The 26,759-nt window shown below is 38.7% G+C and overlaps 1 protein-coding gene across 1 annotated transcript in view; it reads right to left on the bottom strand.

Moving 5' to 3' along the window:
• The window catches only part of TRPC7 (transient receptor potential cation channel subfamily C member 7), a 403,356-nt gene that overhangs the window by 78,333 nt on the left and 298,264 nt on the right, over window positions 1-26,759 (bottom strand). Inside the window, exons 6-7 of the mRNA XM_044659937.1 lie at window positions 19,507-19,740; window positions 5,318-5,582 (exon numbers count right to left, since the gene is read on the bottom strand). Of these exons, the coding sequence (XP_044515872.1) occupies window positions 5,318-5,582; window positions 19,507-19,740 (499 nt within the window). The remainder of the gene's footprint in view (window positions 1-5,317; window positions 5,583-19,506; window positions 19,741-26,759) is intronic.

The following is a 26,759-nucleotide window of genomic DNA, read 5'->3' as shown; positions in this document are numbered from 1 at the left end:
CTATGTGGCTTTGCACAAGTCACTTAGCCCTATTTTCCTTAGATTTCTTATCTGTAAAGGATGGAAACTGGAGAAGGAAATGACAAACCACTACAGGATCTTTGCCAAGTCCCCTCTCCCAGTCCAAATGAGGTCATGAAGAGTTAGATATGACTGAAATGACTGAGCAATAACAACACCTATCCCGACTCTAGGCCAATTGCTCTATCACCTCGCTGCCCATTTATAGGCCAGAAGGCAACGTGGTAAGTTGGAGAGACAGAATGACAAAAAGAATCTTTCCTTTCAAGGAGGATCTCAAAATGTTTGAATGAGTGAGATAGTACCTAAAATATTATATAGCATAGAGAGGAACTAATCTTAGAGTGGAAGGCACTAGCAGTTCGGGGTAAGTAAGAAAGGCTGCTGCAAAAGGTGGGATTTGATCTGAATTTTGAAGGAAGCTGGAAATGCTAAGAAGCAGAGATAAGTAAGCAGGACATTCTAAGCATGGGACAGCCAGTGCAGAAGCAAGGAGTCAGAAGATAAATGAAGAACAGCACCTAGAGGGAACTTAGAGGGTATAGAGGGAGAAAAATATAAAAAGACTACCAGTATTTCATCCTGGAGGTAAAGAGAAGTCACCAAAGTTTCCTGACAGGGTGTGTGTGTGTGTGTGTGTGTGTGAGAGAGAGAGAGACAGACAGACAGACAGACAGACAGACAGACAGACAGAGAATGTGACATAATTAAGACTGAGCTTTCGGAAAATCATTTTGTCAGGGGAGAACTGATTGTAGTGGGGATAACCTTGAGGCAAGAAGATCACTCAGACACCTATTATTAGGCTTATGTGAGAGGTGATGAAAGCCTGAACTATATTAAAGTGGACATATATGAAAGATATTGCGAAGACAGAAACAATAACATTTGGCAACAGATAGAACGGTTGGATATGAGAGATATTGCAGTGATAGGATAGATAGGATTGGATCTTAATGGAGAGGGAGTGAAGAATCAATGAAAAATAACACCAAGATGTGCTGAAGCCAACTTTACTGACTTGTGAGTGCCCATGGTTAAATTTTCAGTGTCAGCATTTACACATTGGATATTCTTTTATTAATAGGCTTACTTTTATTGTTCTACCGGAGATGAGTTATTACAAGTTGGGGGGGAGGGGGAGAATGGAGTTGCCAATGTGGGAGACATTGCTTTCATTGCTAGGGAGTTTCTCCTGGTGTTTTTTGAAATGATAAAAAGAGAACACCAAGTTGAGGGCAAGGAAACTTGCCCTCAAACTGGAGTCTTCTTTCTACTCTATTATACTACCTCATGCTTTTCCCCCTTTGGCCAAAATGTGGCTTCCAATGACCTTTCTTTACCTTAATTACTACTATGTTACAATGAGTGTGTGGTCTCTCCCCATTTTCCAGTCTAATTAGGGCTTGACTTGTTTTATTAACTGTCTAGACTTAAGAAAGTCATGGAAGGTGATGCTAATAAAGCAGATTAAACTTAAAAGTATGTCGAGTTATTTTTTTTTCTTTCTGAGAGATGATTTACCAGCACATTCTTGGATAATAAATAAGAAATTTTTAAACATGGATGACTGGGAATGTCAGTGCAACAGGAAGAAATAGTAAAGTCATATGAAGGTTCAGGGAGAATCCTTATGGTAAGGTCAACTTTGGACAGGTTGAATTTGAGGTGTAGGTGGGACATCTCCCTCTCCCTTTTTATCCAGATCCCTTGATTCTACACTCTTAGTACCATCATCTTCTCTTTTCTGAGTATTCACTGTATTGAATGGAGTCCAGCTGCAGTATGACAATTAGCCAGAAGGTGCCACCTTCTTACACATATAGGCAGTTACCACCTCAGTGAATTTCCTTCTTAAAAACAGCTAGCCTCTGCCACCCTTGACCACTCTCAATCTCAATGGACTTCCCATTGCCCCTGCAATGAGTGTGTGTGTGTGTGTGTGTGTGTGTGTGTGTGTGTGTGTGTGTGTGAATATGTGGGGAAATCCAAAACCCTAGGTGATTTTGAAAAGCATGTGGACTCCAAAACAGAGGAAGGGAAGAAGTTATGAAAACCAGATATAATTTAGGGGAGTATTAGATTCCTGTGCAGAATCTAAAGGTTCCTCTATCCCAAACCGCTTCCCTCTAAATTGCCCGAGGCTTCACAAACCTTATTTTGTTATACTGATTTGTGTCATTGATTATATGTATTAATTTGGTTAAAATATTTCCATTTGAAAAATATCAGTATCTTGGGGAATGTTTGGCATGAGTCACTCATTCCTCAGTCTGAATTTACTCAAGAACCTTCCTTTCCTTATAACATCCAGCTGAATTCCAGAACATTAAGAGTAGAATTTATTGGAGGTAGAGAGGGAATGTAGATAATTTTGAACCACATAGGAAATGTAGGAGGGAGGACAGATCCGGATTCCAGTGCAGTGTCCAAGTACAGGGAGGGACCAACTGAAGACCCTGTAGACACACTTCTGAGTAGAAGTAAATTGAGTAACCTGAGTCATTGAACTATTGGTTAACACACTATACAGGAAAACCTGTTTCTCCTTATAGATGTTAGGAATGTACTTTCTCATGGGAAAGTACAGGTAGCAACATATGATCAATGTATGTGGGAATATGTTCCCATCCTAATGAGGAAAAGATGAACCCAGCATAGGATGAGATATGTTATAGAATGTTATGGAATGTACTCAATTGATAACAGCACATCTGGTTTCTAGAAGATAAGGCTTGCTTCAGTAACTTTAAGGCTATATTCCTCATTTAGTGAAATTGTATAAGACAATATATCTATCATTCACTCTGTCACTCTGCTAATTAAGCTTACACTGTACTTTTCACATATGTAACCCTATAAAAACTGCTTGTAACTTCAAACTGGTGCAGCTTCCACTAGGGAAGTCTGTCCTGGCCAGTAGATGCATTTATTGATCAATAGATTAATAAATAAATTTTGGTTCCAAGAATTGAATTTCTGGGTGTTTGGACTCATTCTATGAAGCGCCCCACTTCAGAAGTGTAATAAGGGGATTTACACAGAAGAGTACATGGAAGTGAGAGATAATATAATGGAAAGAGTGCTGAGTTTCAAGTCAGGAAAACATGGACTCAAATACTATTGCTGACATTGTATGACCATGGTCAAGTCACAATGTTGGTCTTCTATAAAACATGGATAATACTGGTATCTACATTAGTGGGTTGTTGTGAGGATCAAATGAGATAATGTATTTGCACTGATTTGCAAAAATCATAGACCCAGAGCTGGAAAGGATCTTGAGGTTGTCAAGTCCAAAGCTTTTATTTTAAAGATGAGGAAACTGAGACCTAGAGAAAATAGGTAATATGCCCAGGATTAGTTAGTAAGAATGATCAGGATTTGAACTCATGTCCTGTGACTCCAAATCTACTGCTAAACTATACTATATAATGTTGCCTCTCCATTCAAATGCCAGTTTGTTATTAATTTTAATATTTTGTCCAAAGACATTCCTATTCTCAAAAAAAAAAAACAAAAAGAAACTTTCTCCTTTTCTTCTATACCTCTTATGACATGTTCCTTCGTTCTCCCAGGACCTAGAACTCTGGCTGTAAGCACTGAAATAGAATTTAGCTTGATTTTGGGTGAAGAGATTTTAGTTGACTTGTGTGTATGGGTTAAGCCTAGCCACCATATAAGACTTTTTCAGGGTGAGTTAGGAAAAAAAAAATAGAAAATAAGGTTAGTTTAAAAAAAGGTACAGGGGAAAGAAAGACAATAAGGAGGGAATGTTCTCATGATAGGTTGCCTTGGATACAACTATATGACTGTGTCAGAGTGAGGTCACCCCTTTTTATGCCTAGAGCTTAGTACAATAGGATGAACCCTCATCTCTATTATCTTATGAGAGCCTTTTTTTTTTAAATCAAAAACATGTTTCTGGGTGATATACAAATAGTGAAACTTTAAAACCTCTATAGTGACATTTAGGAAAAATATTCTCACCTGAACTATGTTTCTGGTCTATTGACAATTTTCCTTTTCAGTCAAATGCTGTTCTTTTTTATACATTGTATTTCTAGAATTAGCCAATACAATACATTCACTGTGGACACAAAAATCTTACCTTTAATTTTATTCTCTTTGGATCTCACTTTCCTTCTCGCTTCTCAGTAATGAGATTTTCCTCTTCCTCCCTGGGATAACACTGACCCATTTATAGCATGTTTATTTTTATCTGATTTAGAAAACATTCCTGTCATTGCCCATTAATGTTTAACTTCCCAACATGTACTTGTGTACCCATTTTCTTAATAATATTTTTCTAATTTATATATTACCTATTTTCTAGCATTTCCACTTTTTTTAACCATTACTTCTAGAATCTCAGCGACAAATGAACTGTTTTTAAGGGACAGCTATCCTGTTCTTACCTGTCCTTGTGAAGCAACAAAAGCTATAACTAGGAAGACCTGAGACCACATGCTTCCTTTGGGTTATCATTGGAATTAGAAAGTACTCTCTTAAATTCTCTTTTACTCTTTAGATGAGGCACACAGGCCTTGTTCAAATCAAGGATTTGAGACTTTTGCCACAAGACTGCATTTTCTTTGTTCCTCTTCAGATTAAAGGTTGGCTTTCTGAGCTACTGCTTTCAAGAGAGAGGAGCAGCTGCAGAGTGAGAGACAGAGAGTGAGTCAGGGAGCTGGGGATAACTGAGCCACCTGGGTTCTTTCCATGATATAATAAATTTCAGTTTGTGCCCATTCTGCGTTTTGAGAGTGAAATTGTGAACAGGTGGTTCACACAGCCTGAGGTAGCTGCTGTGATGGCAACCCAGTATCCTGTTACAATTGTTCTTGGGTTTCTCTAGAATTAACTGACTAAATCCAGCTTAACCCAATATCATCTGCAGTGAGGGTGATTAGCCTTCCCATTTAAGGCATCTATTCTTTTAGGGTTCAGTGATATCCTCCTCCCCCAATAAAAGAGGATCCAGTCTTTTCATTATAGGTCAGGAGCTGCAGTATTGTGAATATAGTGGGCAGAGCAATGGTTGAGAATTTGAGAGGATTAGAGGTGAAGGCTCTGGCTTTGGGTAAACCAGTTAACCACTTTGGGGCTTCCTTTCCTTCACAAACACCTTCTATTTCCATTTAACAGGATTATTAGTGTCCCTTGTACAGAACATTCTGCCTCCTTAGCACAGACTGCCTTACTAAGAAAACTAGGCTTCATGTTATTGTCACATAAAACAACCTAGCAAAGACACATAGGCCTCTCAGGCCAGTACTCTTTTCTGAATACTCACGTTGTAAATGCTGGGTTGTATTTTGCACCAAGGTAGTAGGAATACAGATTGAACATTCCAATCATGAAGGCAACAAACACCATGATGAAAATGACCATGAACTTGAAGATATCCTTCACTGTTCTTCCAAGAGAAATCTGCAGGGGCCCAAAGCTCTCATTGGCTGGAAGAATGTAAGCAATGCGGGAGAAGCTCAGTACCACGGCTATGGCATAGAGTCCTTCTGATATGATCTGAGGGTCAGAGGGCCGCCATTTGTTCCTGGCTAAAAGGAAATTATGGAGGTTACCCATTAGGAAAGAGAAAGGGCCTAGTAGGAAATTAGGACAGGGTTACTGAATATTCATAACCACAAGGTTCAATAAACACAAAGATTTGAGACACACTCTTGAGCAGTATAAACAAAATAAAGGGGACAGGATAATTTAGTGGGATAAGAATTGGATGGGAAAGTCACTTACTAGGAACATTACTTAACCACTTTGAGTCTTTTCCATCATTATCAGATGAGGGGTTTAGACTTAATGATTTTTAAGCTAAGGTCTCTTCTAATCCTGAATCTATGATCCTCTAAGGATTTTTCATTACCATTACCTAAAGCAAAGAGAAGACTAATAACATAGTCTTTTACTTTTCTTCAGGATAATGGACAGTGGAAGGAAAGGAAAACAGAACCATGATACAGATTGGGAGACTGACCTGTTATCCAGCATTGGCTGGACAATCATTGATAACCTGGGCTGGAGGTATTCCAGACTTGGGTGGTTTTGCTTAGGGGTTGCTTATGACCAAATTTTTTGTAGGATGACTAGATGGCATAAAGTGCCAGGTCTGAGAGTCAAGAAGAATCATCTTCTGGAGTTCGTATCTGTCCTCAGACATTTATGAGCTGTGTGATTCTGGCTAATCATTGGAGCCTGTTTGTCTCTGTTTCTTCATCTAAAAAAATGAGCTAGAGGAGGAAAGAGAAAACCACTATAGTATCTTTGTCAAGAAAGCCCCAAATGGGGTCATGAAGCATCAGACATTACTGAAATGACTGAACAAGTATTAAATTGTAAGGAGGGATGCTTTTTTAAACTGATAAGATGATATTTCACTACTAGAAGGGTGGCACAGTAGGTAGAGTTCTGGGCTTGAAGTCAGGAAGACCTGAGTCCAAACTTGATTTCAGACATTTACTAGCTATGTCACCTTGGGCAAATCACTTAATTTCTATTTGCCTTAGTTTCCTTAACTGTAAAATGAGGATAATAGCACTACCTACTCCCAGGGATTTTGTGAGGATAAAATAAACTATTTATAAAGTGCTTGGTGTGGTTCCTGGCATATAAGGGGTACCATATAAATATTAGTTATTATTTTCATTAAATGTACTCTTTTTAGCAATATGTCAATGACTTATAGTTTTGGTGTGATGGAAAATAGCATTGGATTTAGAGATCTAAGATTTGAGTTCTAGGCTTTATTCTTACTGGGTGTGTGATTTTAGGAAAAAGGGAAAATCACTGAGCTTTGGTTTCCTCTTTTGTAAAATGAGATGCCATATTTGTATGTAATTTGTATGTAATTTGATTATGTAAAGAACACTATTATCATTTAACTGTGTTTTCTTGGAGAACTGAGCTCATTAAGGGGGAAAAGCACTCTCCTAAGTATGAAAGAGCAATGGTACTAGGGACATTTGGGTTGGTACAAGAGAGAGGGATGCTTGAGAGTCAGGAGGCCTTGGGTTGAAATTTTAGCTTTGCTAATGGTTGTGTGACCTAAGTTGTATCCAACATTATCTGGGCCTCAATTCCTTATCTATAAAATGAGAGGGGAAGAGATTAGAAAGTTCTATCCAACATCTAAATATGTTCTTACAAAAATGTAAGGAATTTATTAATTATCTACCATGTACGAGATAATGGATTAGTAACCATTTATGAAACAAAGAAAGGCACAAAGTAGATCTTGTGCTGAGGGAATTTATAATTTAATAGAGTCAGGAGAAATAGATTCCATCCCATTCCTAATGTTTACTAGCTATGTAATCATGAAAATGCAATTTTAACTGCCTGAGCCTCAGATCTGTAACATGGAGATAATAATTCTAGCACTAGCTTTTTTACAGGTTGTTGTAAGGAAAGTGCTTTGTAAAAAACCTTTGAGTGTCATATAGTGGTGAATTATTACTATCATTATTCCAGTGGTCTTTAAGTGCTTTGTAGTGGTCAAATACTGACTTGGGGACCATGTGGCACTTAAAGAAACCTAAAATTTAGCCTTGGAAAGACCAGACTTGAGGTGATGAAGGCCAAAAACTAATGTGGTGAAAATACATCTGATGAAAGCTTAGATATTTTGGAGGAAGAAATGTTAAGATTGGCTAACAAACTAGATATGTGGAATAAGGGAGTAAAGAGTCAAAGTTTTGAACTTTGAACTTCAAAACACAGAGGTTTTGAAACTGGGAAGATTAAAAGAACTCTTTATAGAAATAGGAAGTTTAGAAGTTGAGGTAGATTTGGGAAAAAATATGACTTCTATTTTGAATATTTTATATCTGAGATGTATGAGCTAACAAACAATTGGAGATGTATTGTGGAACTGGTGGCTCTCAGGAGAAAACTAAGGATGGATATAGAGATCTTATAATCATCTACATAGAGATGATAAATAAAGCCATGGGAGTTGATGAGGTTATCAAGTAAATAATAAAGATAGAGAAGAGAAGAGGCACAGAACAAGACCTTGGGATGTACCCAGAGTGAGGGAATGTGATGTGGATGATAATGACCTGGCAAAGGAAATTGAAGAGTAGTCAGATTGGATAAGAGAAGGACCAGGAGAAGGCAGGGAAGTGCAAGAAAAACCCAGAGAAGAGATAATATCCAGGAGGACAGGGTAATCAAAAGTGTCAAATTCTGTGGAGAAGTCAAGAAGAATAAGGATGGAGAAAGGACACAAAATTTGGCAATTAAGCAATAAATGGTAACTTCTAAAAGAACAATTTCCATTGAATGATTTGACAAAGCCAGATTGCAAAGGGTTGAGAGAAGAAAAGTGGAGAGAAAGTGGAAGCAATAAGTGTAAGCTTATTTTTTTTTTGGAGTTTTAGTGTGAAAGAGAAGAAGCGTATAGGAAGGACAATAGCCTTAGGAGATAGCATGGTTTAGTGAGGATTTCTTAAAGATGGAGACTTGGGATTGTTTGTAGGTAGCAAGGAAGGAAAAATCTTAGTAGAAGGAGAGACTGAAGATGGGGATGGGGGAAAGAGAGGATGGAAAGAGGAAGAGAGGAGAGAGGGAGAGGATGATCAGAAGATTGAAGGAACAATTTGTTAGTAAAACTAGGATGGGATAGGGATAAGGGCACATGTATAAGGATTGGCCTTGGCAAAGAGAAGGGCCACTTCATTGTCAATGAGTAGAGTAAAGAAGGGAAAAATAGAAGATGATGTTAAGGAATTTTGAGATGTAAAGATATAGAGAAGAGGGAGTTCATGAGACAGTCTCTGCTCTGCTTCCTAAAATGAAGGATGGGGCCAGGTTCTCATCTGAGAAAAGGAGAGGAAAGATAAGTGAGACATTTGGAACAGCCTTAGAATCAATTAAAGAGGAGTAAAAGGATTATCTGGTAGTGAGCCTAAGTTGAGATAAGATAAATTTCAGTGGATCTAGTTAACTTTATTGTGTGACTTCCTCCAACTCTGTAAGTGTATAGAAGTGGAAGACTTGGATGGTGGAAGTAATCCATGGTTGAGATTGTGGAAGTAATCTAAGGCGTGAGACACAACAAGGAGCAAGAGATTCGAAAGTAGAAATTATTTAATATGGAGTTGAACTGATTAAATATAAGATCAAGATTGGAAAGGGTGGAAAGTGAAATAAGAGTAGATAAATAAGATGCTTAAGAAAATACTTGGAAAGCATTATTTGTCTGAGAGAGTTGTCTGGGAAATTGAGGGCTTAAGTAACTTGCCTAGGGTCCCATAACCAGTAAAGTCTCAGGGACTTGCATCTTCCTGATTCCTGAGGCAAGCTCTCTACTGTAAAAGTGAAATTTGGGAGATGCCATCTTTAAGTATATATGTATTTTCTATGGACACGTGGAAATTATCAAACTACATTTCCCGTGCTCCAACGGGTTTCCGTTTCCTGTTCTTTGGGCGTGGGGACGCCTACGTCTCCACGCAGAGAACAGTTTAAAATGAGAGGAAATCTGAAAGTAAATCTTTTTTTTTTAGCTTTTTAGCTCTTGGCTAGCAGGCTCGGGGAGAGACAAGAAGTAACAAAATGGAGGCAGCAGTTTTGAATTCTTACAAGCGCGTGGTCTAATGACTTTATCAGCATGGCTTTAATTAAAATACTAATTTCTATATTTATATCAGCCTTTATTATTTTTAATCCTAATAATTATGGCAACCACATGGTCAAAATTTGAACTTTCAATCTTCCAGATAGCCTAACCATAGCCATGCTTTCTTTTTGGCCTGGCTCAGCTCTTTTGAGCACTTTTTTTAAAAAGGAAAGTGGCTTTCCTTGCCATGCTTTTGCTAAAAGCAACAGCACGTTTTTGCCTCAGGTGGGACTCAGCCAGCCAGTCCAGCCCAAACCACCTTGGGAGGTCAGGCCAGCCAATTCTGGCTTTTGGCTTTAAAACTAAAATGCCGGAGCCCAGCCAGTGTGCCTCTGCCACTGATCTCCTGACTCCAGACCTGACCTCCATTCCTACCGCTTCCTGACTACAAGCCTGCCAGTGTTCCAGTGCCTGTGATCTCCAATCCTGACTCGCTGGTGCTGCTAGTCCTACTAGTCCTGTTCTGAGCCTAGAACCCGGAGCCCCAACATCAATGACTCCCAGCTCCTGCTTTTGCCAAGATTTTCGGAGACTTCTGCCGCTACTGCTTAGGCTTGGGTAATATGTTTCCACTATCCTCCCTTGGTAATGGCCTGCATTCTAGCCCTCCACGTGTTTCTCTAAAGACCTAATTTGAGCACCCCCCCACAAGCTCTACACATGGGATTTTCTACAGAACTGACCTAAGATTTTCTCTAACCCCGAGCCCACGTGGACCTAGCGTCTGAACCTCTCGAGCGCGTGGCCTATTCAAACTTTTGCGATTATTAAAAGCTGAACTTAGGGGAAGAAATATTCACCCCATACCTGCTCAGAACTTTGAAATTTAAAAAACCCCTTAAACTCAGCAGAACTCAATCAAAAGAACCTTAAATTGAACCAGGGGTGAACTTTTAAACCTCGGAACTGAATGAGTTTTATTTCTGTTTTAAAAAGACTATATCTTACTGTATTTTGCTAATTAGTTTTGTAAATTAATCTTGCTTATTTCATTGATTTTCCTGTTGCACTGAATCATTTTAAGTTAATGTAGTTTGTGGCTGCTAGATTAATTCTGTTTATGATTTTATTGTAACTCCCAAATAATGAGAAAAATCTATTAGAACTGGTAAGAGGTTTTGACCAGCTTGTTACTCTAATACTCACATTATATTTCCTACACATTTTTAATGTTGTAACTTGCCTTATGTATACTGGCTTTATAGAGCACATGTTTTTTAAAATTTATTCTGTCTTGGTAATAATGAAGAAACTTGGAAGTTTCCATGCTTTGAATATTACCTTGTAATTTTACAAGAGGTCTTACTTTAAATCCTTAAGAATTGTTATCTTAAAGGATAAAGCTTTTATATATTTTATTATAAGAGGAATTATTGCCTTAAATGGGTAGAAGCATTTCCTACCCAGGATTTTTTTTTTTAAAAACAGGAAGCCAAGGAGCTCCTGTATATTCTTATCTGAGGATGATTATACCAGAAGGTTTCTTTTTTAAATATCAGATTTTGCTATGGAAGCAATAACAGAGTTTGTTGAGAAACTCTTAGCCAAGATTTAAAAGTTGTAACAAGTATATGATTTTTAAACATCACTGTTTATTGTTTTAAAATGTGCTATTGGAAATAATGGTACTTTATTTGAATGTGCATTGTGAATCTGCTATTTTGTAAAACCCACTTTCTCTCACAGAGAATCTCATTTTGGGTAACAAAACCCTTCTAGTTCTAAGCTATATATATATATATTTTTTTTTTTTGATTTTTAAAACATTTTTCTAATGAGAGCAATTGATTTTTCCCTTTTCTCATCTTGTACTGGAAGTACATATATAATCATTATTTATCCTTTTTCTGATTCTACAGCAAATACCTGAGCCTATAGGACTGTGATTAAATGCCTTTCTGTCTGATTCTATGGAAAGGGAACATGAGAGCTGTTAATAGTGCTAAAGAAAGCACATGGTCAGAGACTTGACTGACTAAAATCTGCATGATTGCAGCAGTTCTATGCCAATACTTTAGGGCTTGGAAATTGGGGTTTGAGTCCTGGAGTCCCAGTCTTTTTTAAAACTTTAGAGGACGTGGGTCCCCTCGACTTAGATTCCTAGAAAGCACCTAAGATTGGTTATTTATTTGGCTCAGTTCCCTGAAAAGCTGATGATAAGCCAGATCAGAGAGAGACATTTTCCTAAAGTCCTGGCCCTGAATGGGTAATTGCAAACTGCTGAATTCACTTTAATTAGGCCTTCATTCAAAGGTCTAAGTTTATTTTCCCTACATTTTTTGCACATTTTACATTTCATTCACAAGTTAATTTTTTCTTCTTTTTTCTTAAATTTTATTCTTTGTATTTTGCCAATTGATTTCATATAACCCCCAGGACTCAGCCACTCATCCTTAGCTGACCTGAGGTACCCTTTTTAAGAAAAAAAGGTGTGTTTAAGATTTACCTCAGGGGGATATCTGTTAAGTTTTTTAAAATTCGATACTGTAAAAATATATGTATATTTAACTCTTTTAGGAGTAATTTCAGGGGGAATTGTATAAATCTTAGAAGAAAATGTATTTTTTGTAATCTATAATGTAAAGTTTAAATTCTTTTGAGAATAATTTCAGGATAAGGATCTTGCCATCTCCCCAGAATCCAGATGACGAACCTGTTTGGTGAAGACACCATGAAGATGTCTGAAAAGCCTTCACTGTACCATGAAGACCAAATTTGAACTTTGGGGTGCAGTTGATTGAACTATGGGGAGTGGAAATTGAGTTGTATATATTGTTTTAATTGTACACTGTTATACCAATAGGGGACTGCCCCCAAATTGGTTTTTTGTCAATGTGGCTAATTTTAACCATTTGTTCATCTATTTCTTTTATCCCCAAATTCCTGAAAATTTTAGAAGTTGTCTATTTTAACAGGTACAACGAAGAAAAAGGGCTAACCTTTTTTTTTGCCGGACCTCAGGGGGAATTGTAAAAGTGAAATTTGGGAGATGCCATCTTTAAGTATATATATGTATTTTCTATGGATACGTGGAAATTATCAAACTACATTTCCCGTGCTCCAATGGGTTTCCGTTTCCTGTTCTTTGGGCGTGGGGATGCCTACGTCTCCACGCAGAGGACAGTTTAAATCTCCGGGGTGAGGAGGAACTTCCTTTCTTTAGCTACCATCTCTTGGCCAGCAGATTTTTCAGGAAGAGACAGGAGGTAACAATAATGGCTGGAGCAGCAGATTTAAATTCTTACAAGTGCGTGGTCTAATGACTATCTAGCATGGCTTTAATTAAAATACTAATTTCTATTATCTATCGCAGCCTTTATTATTTTTTATCTTAATACTACTCACTGCTCCACATCTAAGTATTAATATTTTTTTTTTGTCTTTTTCTGTTGGTCTACTTTGCCTTAAAAACAAAACAAAACAACCCTTACCTTCCATCTTGGAATCAATACTGTATATTGCTTCCAAAGCAGAAGAATGGAAAGGTCTAGGCAATGGAAGGTAAGTGACAACTCAGGGTCACATAGCTAGGAAGTATCTGAGGTTATATTTGAACCCAGGACCTCCCATATCTAGGCCTGGCTCTCAATGCACTGAGCCCCCTGACCTATTTTGTCTTAAAAATGAATTGTAAATAACACAAATATTGGTTAATGAGATGAGTACAGGTACTACTGTATTAATCTAACAAGATCTACAAGCTGATTTGGCTAGGCATTTTCCTTAATGTTATTTAAAAAAAAAAAAACACTTGGTAGGGTTGGTAGGGAGAAATACCCCTTCATGAGTAGGATATTTGTATAAACTTCTATTTAAACTTCTCTTCTCTATGACTGCAAATCACAGAATCTCAGAGCTGGAAGAATCTCAGAGCTAGAAGGGACCTGAACGGTTACACTAAACCATCCCTAAATAGAAATTTTCTCTACAATATCTTTTATGTGTTGTCATCTAACTTTTTAAAAAAGATTTCAAGTAAGGGAGAAGCTACTTCCTAAGGCAGTCTTCTGAATTTTTTAATTGCTTAAATTACAGAGAAGTTTTTCTCCCCTGGGGCTCTTCTCTCTCTCTCTCTCTCTCTCTCTCTCTCTCTCTCTCTCTCTCTCTCTCTCTCTCTCTCTCTCTCTCTTTCTCTCTCTCTCGGAAGTCTCATTCCTCATCCTCTGTCAGCTACTCAAACACTTTGAGTCAGTGATCAAGTCCTCCCCTGTCCTTCTAATCTCCCCCAAAGCTTGTTTTCTCCATTTCCCTTAATCCTTTTATGACATCATCTTCCATCCTTTTATTGAATGGCTCACCCTCTTTTGTACATACCCTAATTTGGCAGCAGCCTTCATAGAAAGTGAACATAACTGTCCTAATGCAAGAGGAGGATGAGAGGAGCCTTTCAAGAAATTATCAATGTCTGAATATGTGATCTTTTTTTACTGCTTGGTCACACTGTTCATATTAAATCTGTAGTTAATAACTCCCCCACTCCCATCCCTAAGTCCTCCGCTCTTTTAATAGTAATTATTGCCTTTGGTTAGCTGAGTCAAGCAACCTGTGAAAAATAGACACTCTGTGGGGCACATGGATAGCTCAGTAAATAGTAAGCCAGACTTGGAGACTTGAGTCCTGGACTCTAATATGGTTTCAGACACCTCCTTGCTTTGTTACCCTAATGAAGTCCCAATTGCCCTAGCTCTTATTGCTCCTTTGTTTTGGAAGCAATGCTTAGTATTGACAGGAAATAAGGGTTGTTTTTTTTCCCTAAAGGTACTCCAGAGCTTAATCAAGGAAATAATTTGAGTACAAGACCAGCTCAAACTTGATTTTTTTCTAAGTTTTACTTTTTCATTTATATGTAAAAACATTTTAACATTAGTTTTTGTAAATTTTGATATCCAAATTCCCTCCTCCCTCATTGAGTTGATGGGAGCTTTAATTTAACTAATATTGTTTTTGTTGGAGGGGTAAGGGATCAGTTTTGTGATTTCATGGGTGTAGACCATTCCCTGCTCAGAGGTAGAAACTTTGCCTCTGTATGTAAGGAAAACTCTCCTGTTGAAATTCCCGAGAGAGAGAGAGAGAGAGAGAGAGAGAGAGAGAGAGAGAGAGAGAGAGAGACAGTCACACAGAGACAGAGAAAAATGCAGAGCTGATTGGGGCTATACAAAATCCTAGAAATATGCCAACAAATACCCATTTTTCTTGGTTTTCAAAGTCCAAACTTAAAGAGAGAAGGAAGTCTTCAACTAACTGGGCATTTGTTTGAATTGAGACCTAATGACTTGAAAAAATATAAAATCATAGCCTATCTTGCTCTTCAAAATTTAGTCAATATACTTGATGATCTGTAACATTTAAATCCAGACAGAAAAATAAAAGGAACAAATGGTGATATTTCAAATAATTCTCTATCCCCAGACAAATTGTCCAGTACAAGATGAGATCTTGTTCATCCCAAGAAAATGACTTGTATCACATTCACAAAAGCTGCTCTCATTGTTGATTAAGAAACATTGACTAACTTCAAAGATTGAGAGCTAGTAGGGATGTTGGAGGTCTAGTTTAGCCTCCTCATTTTACAAATGAGAAAGCAGGCCAGGAGAGACTAAATGATTTGTTCAAGATAACACAGATAGTAAGACAGAAGTAGTTTTTAAATGGAGGCCATTTGATTCCAAATTCAATATACTCTTTCTAAAGAATCACATTTAGAACATGGTGGTGTTAACTTAGAAAAAAATGCGGGACTATTAAATAGTCATAAAACCACTCTTTAATCAAGGGAAAGGGGGATGAGGGCTACCTGGCCTCTTATGCAGAGCTGCGCCTTGTGCAGAGTCTAAATGAACACTGCTTCGCTCTGCTCCCTGATCCCCCTGGGAGTGCCACCGTGCTAGATGACAACTCCTAGGAACAAAGGTGCTAGATGACGACTCCTAGGAACAAAGGAAATTGGGGAACTTATATACCATTTGGAAAGATCCAGGGGCTGGGAGAGATGATTGACAGGATACAATCAAGCTAGAGAAAGGGATCATAGCTAGAGGCTAGGGTGTAGGGTAAAGGGACTGCTTACACAATGGATACTAAAGGAATGGTCCCTGCTCAGGTAGTCTTTCTGGGAAAGGTCTTTGATTCAATGGGGAAGACAATCTAGAACAAAAGGGTATTTAGCATTTACCCGAGGGTCCATTATTCAGTCTGCAACTGCTAGCCTGACATTCCCTTCTGGGTGGATTCCCAAGGGAACAGGGGACAAGCACAAGCTTTGGGGTCTCCAACCTACAAACTATTTCTAAACTTGGGGTTCATCATACCTCACTAAGCTACAAGTTTGGGAACTCTAGATTCCATGTCGACAGTAGAATGTAAATTCCTTCAAGGTAGGAGCTTTTTTCCCTTTTTATCTTTGTACCTGCAGCACCTAAACCAATGCCTTGCATATTATAGGTAAATGCTGATTCTATTATTGGGCTTAAAAAGGGGACCCTAGTTCAACTTGCTTATTTTACTGAGGATGCAGCCGAGACGCAGAGTAATTTTACTGAAGATGCAACTGAAGCTTTGGAGTAATGAGTTGCTTAGCCAAGATCTAAGCCCAGGTCTTCTGACTTCATACATACTACTTTGGGTGATTTCTTTTTAGAGCTTCTTCACTGGGTCAGTCTTTACAAAAAACAAAGGAAAGAGAAGTAAAATCAATAATATTTGATCCTTCTTCTGAAATCTGCTTTTGCTTGACCCAATCTCCCCTGAACAGTTTGATATAGATGGGGTGTATCAAAGGTCTCCTATAATTTCCTGGGCCATAACAGCTAATGGATGAGGCATTAGGGATGCATAAGACTGGAAATCTGGAGATTGGATTTCTTGTCCTACAGCTAATGAGCTGTGTGACTTGGGAAAGTCTTTGAGCCTCAATTTCCAGCTTTGGCATTTTATAATTGTAATTATGTAATCTGGTGCTTTAATACTCTATGGCCATCAGAGGGCATTCTTTACTAGATGTTGCTTCAAAAACCTAGACAAACATTTTAGGGAAAGAAATCCAAAATGACAAAGTAAAACAAATCAAACTTTTCCAAGACAGGTTGGGCAAAACTAGGAAATTTGAGTAATAATACTGTTGACTGGGGATAGCCTTTACCTATCTGTGATGAAATGTAATTCAACACCAGCCAGCAGCAATATGCCCTGGCTCTGTTATTAATAAAAGGACAGGTTTCAAGGAACCCCATAAACCTTACCCTCAAGGCTTCTTCAGTTTCTTCTAGTGAGCTGAATACAATGAACAATGCATCAAGTTTTAAGGAAGCCTGCCTTTGCAAACAAACCAGTGGCAAGAGGTTTTGGGAAAGATCCTTCATTTAACAAACAAACAAAAAAACCACTCCAGGACTTCTTTAAATGGTGAGCTTCTGTACATTATTTAAAATGTGACTCAGTTTGTGTAAATTTGATTAACAGGCACACTGGCTGGGCAAAATGGGTTTTTGGATTGAGAATTTGTGCCTGTTATTACATTATCTAGTTATTAGAATTTTCAGGCCAAATAAACTGCATCTGTGTCAAAGGGGGGCCATTTTATGATCCAACACATGTTTCTCCATTGGGAACCCTCACTGGGTCAGTACACCTTTAGTTAATCTCTAATCCTGAGAATTTTGGAAGTAAAATTTGAAAATTTAAAACCTTTGAAAATCATAGAACTTAAGATCTGAAAGGAGCCATTGAATCTTTTTGCTCTGCTCTCTCATTTATAAATTGGGGAAACTGAGGCTAAAAGAGGAAAACATTAGCTCAAGATTTCATATTTGCAAAGCTAGTTGCTTGCTGCTTTAGTTGGGACTGAAATCCAGTTATCTTGATTCTCTAGGTCAGAAGACAATTGTGCTGTCGACGTGGAATCTTAGAGACCTCAAACTTGTGGCCTAGTGAAATCTGATGAACCCTAAGTTTTGGGAATAGCTTGTAAATTGGAGACCCCAAAGCTTGTGCTTGTTTCCAGTTTCCTGTTCCCATGAGAATCCACTCTGAAGGGAATCTCAGACTAGCAGTCACAGACTGAATAATGGACCCTAGGGTAAATGCTAAATATCCTTTTGTCTTAGGTAGTCTTCCCCATTGTATCAGAGACACTTTCCCAGGAAGACACACCTGGGCAGGGACCATCCTTTAGTATCCATTGTAAGTAGCCCCTTCCCTTACACCCTAGCCTCTGGCTATGATTCCTTTCTGAAACTTGATTGTATCCTGTCAGTATGATGATGTCAATCATCTTTCCCAGCCCCTGGATCTTCCCAAATGGTATATAAGTTCCCCAATTTCTTTTATTCCTAGGAGTCATCATCTAGCGTGGTGGTGCTCCCAGGGGGTCAGGGACCAAAGCCAGCAGTATTTAATCTTCCGACTCTGCATAGGGTGTGTGGAGCGAAGCTCTGAGTGGAGGCCTAATCAGCCCTGGTCCCCCTTTTCCTTAATTAAAGAGTGGCTTTTATGACTATTTTTTTTAAAGTTAACAGTGCCATACAACTTTGCCTTATTTTTCTAACTATTATATTTATTATGAATAATATTAAACACAGCTAGATATTGCAGTGGATAGAGTGCTGGAGCTTGAGTCAGGTGGACCTGAATTAAAATACAATTTCATATACTTATTAGCTGGGTAACACTGGACAAGTTAATTGTGCCTCAGTATTTTAATCTGTAAAATATCTGTATAGTAGCACTTATCTTTCAATGTTGTGAGGATAAAATGAGATAAAATATATAAGACATGCTATAAACCTTAAAATGCTATTATTATTATTATTGTTACTTAATCATTACCTGCTTTAGTTTTCTTATCTGTAAAATAGGGATAATAATAGCACTTGCCACTTGGAGTTGTGAGGATCAGATGAGATGATTATTTGCATAATGTTTTACAAATATAAATGCTAGATAAAATTATTATTTTCCTGGAGAGGAACTAGAAATACAAGATGTTTCTTAAAAGGCAAAATGTGGGTCCATAAAGAATGTAAATATGTCATCACCCAGTAAAGCTTTCTTTACTAAGAAAATATCTTTCATATTTGTTTATAGGAAATCTGTGATTCCCTTTTCCATTTTGCTGACCAAATTTTTGTGGGTGTATGTGTGGTTGTTTTAGGGTCTACCCTTCACAAGGGTTACAAGGCAGATGAAGTTACCATTTCCATCATTACAGGAAAAACTCTTCAATCAGCATGGGGCCATTGTAATAACAATTGAACAATAATGATCATCCCTTACATGTGTAAAGTATTGTTCATGGAATATCTCAGTTAATCAGAGTATCTCAGAAGGAAAAAAAAAAGACTTCAGCAGTCAAGTAGTTCAACTCAACCTAAGAAGCTCAAATTCTCTCTCATGGCAAATGCTTATCTAACGTCTACCTTAGAGCCTTTTGGACCAGGATTTCATCATTTTCTGATTTTTCCCCTTTTGGACAGTTCTACTTACTAAGGGGTTTTTCCTCTCCTTGAACCCAACTCTGCCTCCTTCCTGCTTTCACCTACCCATTACTCTTACCTCTTCCTTCTGGGACCCAGAAGAATAAGTCTACTTCTTCTTCCACATGTCAGCCATTTCTTTCCTTTATGAGTCTCAAAATACACTTGAGATTGATAGAGATTCCAAGCATTGTTATCCCATTTTACAAATGATGAAATAGATAATGGAGAGTTTAAGTGACTTACCTGGGTCACACAGCAATCAATGATAGAGCCTAGACTTAAATGGAAGTCTTTTACTTTGTCAGAGTTCTTTTGACTGTACCACACATCTCCAAGTCACAAATCCAGCAAAGATAATGAATGATGCCTTACCATAGGTGAAGTAGGCCACTTCTGGGGGAAGTGTAACATTGTTGAGGTTATCATCCTGTACATACTGATCCACATACAGTTGGGCTTCACTGGCTTTTAGAAAAGCCATGAACCTGGTTGTGAAGGAAGCCACAAAGATGGACAACATCCCAAAATCCAAGACGTTCCATAAGTGCATGACATATTCTCGGGGTCCTTCTTCCCATATCTCCTTACATTCAGACCAGATCATCCCTGAAGAAAAGAAGAGCCACACAGAATTAAATATTCTATTTAATTTGAAATTTTATTGATGATTTGGGAACAAAAGGGAACCAAACTATGACTACAAAGCAGGAATGCTTTGCATTGGGATTGTTAGAACATTCCTAATCTCTTTTCGAAAGCCTCATTTTAAGATTATAGACTTCAACAGTTACAAGAGATAGTGAGAGATCATTTAGTCAGTCCCTTTAACTTAGTATCTAAATCCTTTGTTTCCTATTTCTAAATAATTTAACAAAGATGAGGATCAAGCCTGTTTATTAATATAAGAGAAATATGTAATCTACCTTATGATCTTGTGTATAGAAAATTATAGCTGAAAGGAAACTTAAAGACCACCCAGTCATAGGAATTATAGGATTTAGTACCAGAAGGGGCCTCAGAGAACAGGTAGAACAACTCCTCATTGGAGAGGAAAGAAGAGGAGAAGAGAAGAGAGGGAAGGGGAGGAGAGGAGAGAAGGTGAGTTCACCCAAGGTCATTGTGCAAATTAGTGGAAAAGTCAGGTCTAGAAAAGTCCCAGTTTCCTGACTCAATTTTCTGCTCCTTCCACAACATCTTATTGCTTCTTCCAATAAACACGTTTTATTCCTTTTGTTAAAATTAAAATATTTTATGCTAGGGATTGAGATTAGTTTAAAAGTGGATAAAGCACAGAGAAGGTCTCATAGCTGTATTATTCCTACAAAATGTTTTACTTGGAAAGCAGAGTGCTATATTACACTATTACACTACACTTAGCCTATTTCAAGGTTTTTTTTTTTTTTTTTTTTTTTTTTTTTTTTAACCCTTGTACTTCGGTGTATTGTCTCATAGGTGGAAGATTGGTAAGGGTGGGCAATGGGGGTCAAGTGACTTGCCCAGGTCACACAGCTGGGAAGTGGCTGAGGCCGGGTTTGAACCTAGGACCTCCTGTCTCTAGGCCTGACTCTCACTCCACTGAGCTACCCAGCTGCCCCCTATTTCAAGGGTTTTAAGAATTGTCATGAGGAAGAGAGATTAGACTCATCTTGTCTGACCCTAGAGGGAAGAACTAGGAGCAGTGGATAGAAGATACAGGGGAGTTAATTTTAGCATAGAATAAAGAATAACTTACTAACAAAAGAGTTATTAAAAATACTCAGAACAAAATGAGCTCCCCTTCTCTAGAAGTATTTAAGAAGAGTCTGATGTCTCTTTATAAGGGTTGTTAGAGATAGGGCTTTTGGACTAGGTGATGTCTTCTTCATGTTCCTTCCAACTGTAAAATCATTTAATAACAGCCCTTTGAGATTTGTGAACATTTTTTATAAGTATTATCTCATCTGATCCTCACAACAGTCCTTGGAGGAGGTGGATGCTATTATTATTCCTATTTTACAGATGAGGGGACACATAGCTGGTAAGTGTCTGAAGCAGTTTCTAAGGTTGTGTTTCTGAGTGGAGTCTCCCCACCCAGTCTCTTTTATATTAACAAACATGTACACTCACACACATATTACTAGCTGCTTTGTTTACAATGCAGAATATTAGCCCATCTCAAAGGTGAGTGTGCTCGGTTTGAAATATTTCTGGAGGCAAAGTAGAGAAAATCTTTGAAGACAGCATGTAAATCTAAGAGATATAATGGAGTAACAAAAAGAAAGCTGCACCAGTTCAAGTTTTGACTCCCTTGGTCAAGGTCAGTTGTATGATTTTAGGTAAGTCATTTAATATCCCTGAACCTCAGTTTCCTCATATATCAAATGGAGATGATGATAAGTTTTGTACTCCCCATCTCACAAGATTTCAAGGCTCTGGGGATGGAGATAAAGGCAAAAATGAAGTAGAACCTGCTATCAGAGAGGGACTATTTACAGATAGTTTATCTGCTACCTGAGAGCAATTTGTAAGTTGTGAAGAATAGAGCATCAGATTCACAAATACAATACCATTAGAACCTTAGTAGAGGTCTTTGTATATACTGGGACCAGCTAATTGAATTCTTGGGTGGGTGTGTCTCTGTCTGATTTGCAGGAACAACAAATTCACTAACCTCTTCTCCCATCCAAAGACATGAAACCTGCTCTGCTGCCATTGAGGACAGCCAATCATCCCTTCTCACAGTAATTCCAGGGTGTGTTTGGTCCAAATCAGTTATTAATTAATCATCGTTCCTTTCCCCTCCTCAGGTCTTTCCTTTTCACACAGAGATGGGTCATTATAGAAAAGCTTTCTTAGCTCAACAGTTTCCTAGGAGAAAAATAATTGTGGGCCTCCTGTTTGGTGAAAGATCACCATTTTCATTTTAAATTGACCTCTGAAATATGTCTGTCTATAGAAAAATAACAACTAGTCCCAAAGGCTACATAATTGAAATTATTATGAATTCCATTTATTGAAAAGAAACCATACTCCCCAGGTGATGTCTGATTGCTTGCTTCACCTTATTCTCAAACTATGGCTTTTCCTGGAATCACTATATTACCTTCCAAGCACCCATGTCATTGACATGCATTCAAAGCAACAAGTGAGCCTGGTTCCATCTATCACATTCATAAGATAAGGTGAGTTTGCTATGAAGTTAATTTGAATTGCAAATCATTTATTGAAAATGGACAGTTCAAGTTCATGACCGAGCTAGATATTCCTAGAAGATGTTCTCTCCCTGTGCATTACAAATTGCTTTCTCAGCTGTCAAATCCAACATTAGCCTTTCTAAAAAAAAAATTAAATATTAACTAACCTAGCCTAATTTAAATTATTCCAAAGCCGTAATTGAAAGGAATCTAGGCCCCAGGGTCTGAGCAGCAAGAATGTTTTAATGAAAAAAGAAATGTATGAAATTAAATACTTTACTGAGTAAAATTAGCACCCCACTTACAAACAACCATGGGAAGCCTCTGCCATTTCAGGTCAAAACAGTCTGTCCAAGCTAGGCTGCCCAGCCTTCCTCCCTCCAGCCTATCAGAGTCCCTCTGAACGCTGGAGTGATGGTGACACAGCAGGGTAACAGATGCTGTGTACTCAAGCATCCTGGTGGGAAGGCAGCTAACCAGACCCTTGGCTTTAGGTAGAAATTGCTGACAGTCCTAGAGAGGAAGCATCAAAAGACTGAAGGTCACTGACCATTCACTACAGCAGCTTACTCAGGTGTAGACAGGGAATGGAGAGGACTAAGAAGTCTGAAGGACAGTAAGCAATGAGTTGTTAGAGGAGAAAGGAAAACAGAATCAAGTCAACAGGTTCATTTTCTGCTACCATTCAAAATGTCATTTGACCTCAGTGGGAGCTGTTCACATGACAGGTGAGGCACGGTTGCTTTTGTAACTAAGTAGAATCATGGAGGGAAAGGAGCACAGCATACATTTTGCAGAGAAGGTGTGAATATATTTCTTAAGTATACTTAAAAAGTAACTCAAAAGATTAAAATTGCTAAATACATCTTTTTCTACAATACATTGCATGATTTCCATGTGATCTCACAGGATTATTGATTCAGAGCTGGAAAGGCCATCTATTCTAACCCCCTCATTTTACAGATGAGGAAATTGAGGCTCAGAGGATCATCTAGCCCTAGATTACATAGGGGATAAGTAAAATTTGAACCCATATTATCTATTTCTAAATTGAACACTATGTTGTCCTATACTTTACAGATCACAAAGCAAGTTAGAACATGAAGTGTATTCATAGTTGAAATGACAGAACATAGACATGTTGGGAGGAGAAAATGCTTCTGGAAAGGTCACCTACAGGTAAGGTATAAGGACCAGGGTAAGATAGTGCATTTATTCTCACCAACCTACCATTTTCCCTATTTTAGTCAAGATTTTTATTAAAGAGATAGCAAGAGAAAACATAGAATAATGGATAGGGAAATGGACTAAGGTGTCTGGAGACCTGGGTTTAGTCTTGCCCCAGGTGAATATACTCTCTGTGTGACCACCCAGTGCCCCAGATAACTCTCTAAGACCAAAAGATGCAGAGGAGGTGCTGGTCTACTTTAGTTAAGTTTCGTCCTGAATAAAATCACATATTTAGAAAAAAACAAACAAAAGAACAAACCCCAAACTTTCTGCCCCCTTTTAATTATTGTGATCTACTTGAAGGGCATAAAAGTTAAAGAAATTGAAAAAGGAGTGGGGTGGGGAATGAAGTAACCGGCAAGGGGAACAGGATGAAGTCCTACAGCTAGAGTGGTACATAATCTGAGAAGATTTGAGCTTCATAGCTCATTTCATCTTGCAGAATGGTGAGTTTCTGGAAATTATGAGATCCAAGAGTTCAGAAGATGTTAAATGACTTGCTTAGGGGTTTCCATAGACAGGATATTATAAAGATGGGACTTGAGGTCTTCCTGATTCAGAGGCCAGCTCTCTCACTTTATGCTAAATTTAAAAAAAAAAAAACCTAATGTTGCAATCTTTGTTGTTTGAAGCTTCTAATAGGAGTCTATGTTCGTTTTTCTCTATATTCTATTGTCTGTCCTTTAGTCTTCCTGCCTGTCTCTGGTTCTTTCCAACTCTACAGTGCATTTAGGATGTTATGTTTCTATGACATCTCTTCCCTGCCTGCCTCTGCTCCAGGATGGAGAGGAGAGATTGGGAGGGTGAATATTCAATTTTAGTAAAAGAATAAGTCACATTAAATGGCTCCTGTGATGATACTGTTCTAGGATAAAAAGAAGACAGGTTTCACAATTCAGATTAATCTCCTTCCCCCTCCCTCTCAACCAAGTGAAACAACGAGCTTTGCAGTCAAAGTCTCAATCTATAGTACTTATTTCAGCATCTGCCCTTTCTTAACTGATTCATAATAATACTAATTTAAAAAACAGCAACAAGAGTAGTTTTTTAATGCCTTTTATTTTCAGTTTACAATTAATTACTCTTTATCATTATGGTTGATGTTCTTATTAGTCACACAGAATGTTAGAGCTTGGAAGGGACTTTGGAGAGAATCTAGTCCAACCTTCTCTTTTCTTAGAAAGTCAAACAGCCTCATAGAGGTAAAATGTACCTAGCACTATCACAGTGCCTGTCACAAGACCTAGCATAGTACTTGGCACTTGTCGAATTGAATTGAATTGTATTGAATCAATGATTTACTACTTGGTGGAAAAACCAGGGCAGACTGAGACCTTTCGATTGTCTATCAGTGTCCTTGCCAAAGCACACACATATTTTGGTGCTTATAAATGTTTGATTGATTACATAGCATTAAGCACAGGAGGGGGATTATGGGGATAGTAGATGTAGTGGATATAATAGTGTGGAACCTAGAAAGAGTCAGAATTAAAAATCCTGACCCCTGTATGACATTATGGGCCCGACCCTTATATGACATTATGGTGAAATAAAATTATCCACAGGAATCCCAAACCTTGCAGACCTCCAGTCTCCCAGGACTGACCTTATCTATCTTGAAGACCTTCCCCTTCTCCCCAGGATCTCTTCCCTTCAGGAATTCACCTTATCTACCTTAGGACATTCCCCTTATCTACAAGATTTCCTAACCTAAGGACATTCCTCTACCCTGTTCCATTCTGAGGACTACTCCATAAAAACTCTAGCCCAGGCACAGCTCAGGGTCCCTCACCAACTTTTCGTGAGGGACCCTAGCTCGAGCTAGACAATAAAGTCCCTTTGCATCTTGCATTGTTGGCTCAAGACTCATTTATTGGGATACTTCTCTGGGCATAACATATGGGGGCTTGTCCGGGATCCCACAAAAATAATTGAGTTCTGACCAGCAGTGGGACTAATTGGGAATTCCCCTAGGATCCTCGCTGCAGAGGCTGCTCAGGTTTGGTGAGCTCCAATCCACGGCTTGTGCCAGGGATGAGGGAAGAGGTCTTGGAGGTTCCTGGTGTAAGGCTAAGTGGCTGGCTTGCCCTGTGCTGAGCCAGAACACAGACAGACCCTCTGAAACCGTTCCTGGTAAAGCTGAAGGGAGAGGGGAGCTCTGCTGGAGGGTCTTGTAGGTTCGTGGTTTAAGGCTAAGTGGCTGGTCCTGGGGTTACACGGGAAAAGCCTATTGCCAAACCAAGAACCCTAACAAGCTCTCCAAGCACTTTTCCTTCGAAGGAAGAGAGAGGAGCTCTGCCAGGCACGGATGTCTTGGGGGGGGGGTGAAGGGGAGACCTACAACTTGACTGGCCAGAAATTTAAAAAGGTACTTTGTGGGGCTGGAGTCCGTACTATAAGCTTTGCCCGGGGATAAGGTCTCTGAGATTTAAGGAGGAACTTTCCCGGGTTGGAGGTCTCGGATCGGGGGTGTTGGAGGCCCCCAGAAAGTTACCTTGTGGGGCTGGAGTCTCCAGTATAAGCTTTGCCCGGGGATAAGGTCCCCGAGATTTAAAAAGGAACTTTCTGGTGTTGGAGGCCCCGGACCGGTGGGTTGGAGGTTCCCAGAAAGGTACCTGGTGGGGTTGGAACCCCAGCTTGGTGGGTCAAGAGACCCCAGGCAAGTTGAAATTATACCACTGGACACACTGGGAAAGAAGGCCCTTGGAAGGGTGAGTGAATATACAGTTGGGTGTTTGTCTTGATTGTCTTTTGTCCTAATTGTCTAGTCTGCTTTGGATAGTTTTGTCTGCTTCCCTGATTAAACAAAGGCAGGGGAAAGAGTGTCAGATGCTTCTTCACAAAGGGGAATTTCTTTCCCAGTGGCTGTTCTGCAATCTCCCCATCTACAATTCAAACCTCCCAGACCTTAGTACTGGAGAGGCTGTGCCTGCTTTGGCAGCAGGCTTAAAATCTGAATAGGAAGGGGATTTAAAAGTTCTTTTCTTAAGAAATCCAATCAGCCTTATGACCAGCTCACCTCCAAACTCCCACGGGGAGCAGATAGCAATTTTGTCATTGCAAATATTTCTTTTTTTTTTTTTTTTTAATTTTTTTTTAAACCCTTAACTTCTGTGTATTGACTTATAGGTGGAAGAGTGGTAAGGGTAGGCAATGGGGGTCAAGTGACTTGCCCAGGGTCACACAGCTGGGAAGTGTCTGAGGCCGGATTTGAACCTAGGA

The sequence above is a fragment of the Gracilinanus agilis genome, chromosome 2 (assembly GCF_016433145.1).
Source record: "Gracilinanus agilis isolate LMUSP501 chromosome 2, AgileGrace, whole genome shotgun sequence".
Taxonomy (NCBI): domain Eukaryota; kingdom Metazoa; phylum Chordata; class Mammalia; order Didelphimorphia; family Didelphidae; genus Gracilinanus; species Gracilinanus agilis.
Note: the sequence above shows the minus strand (reverse complement) of the source record. Positions and strands in the feature narration are given on the sequence as shown.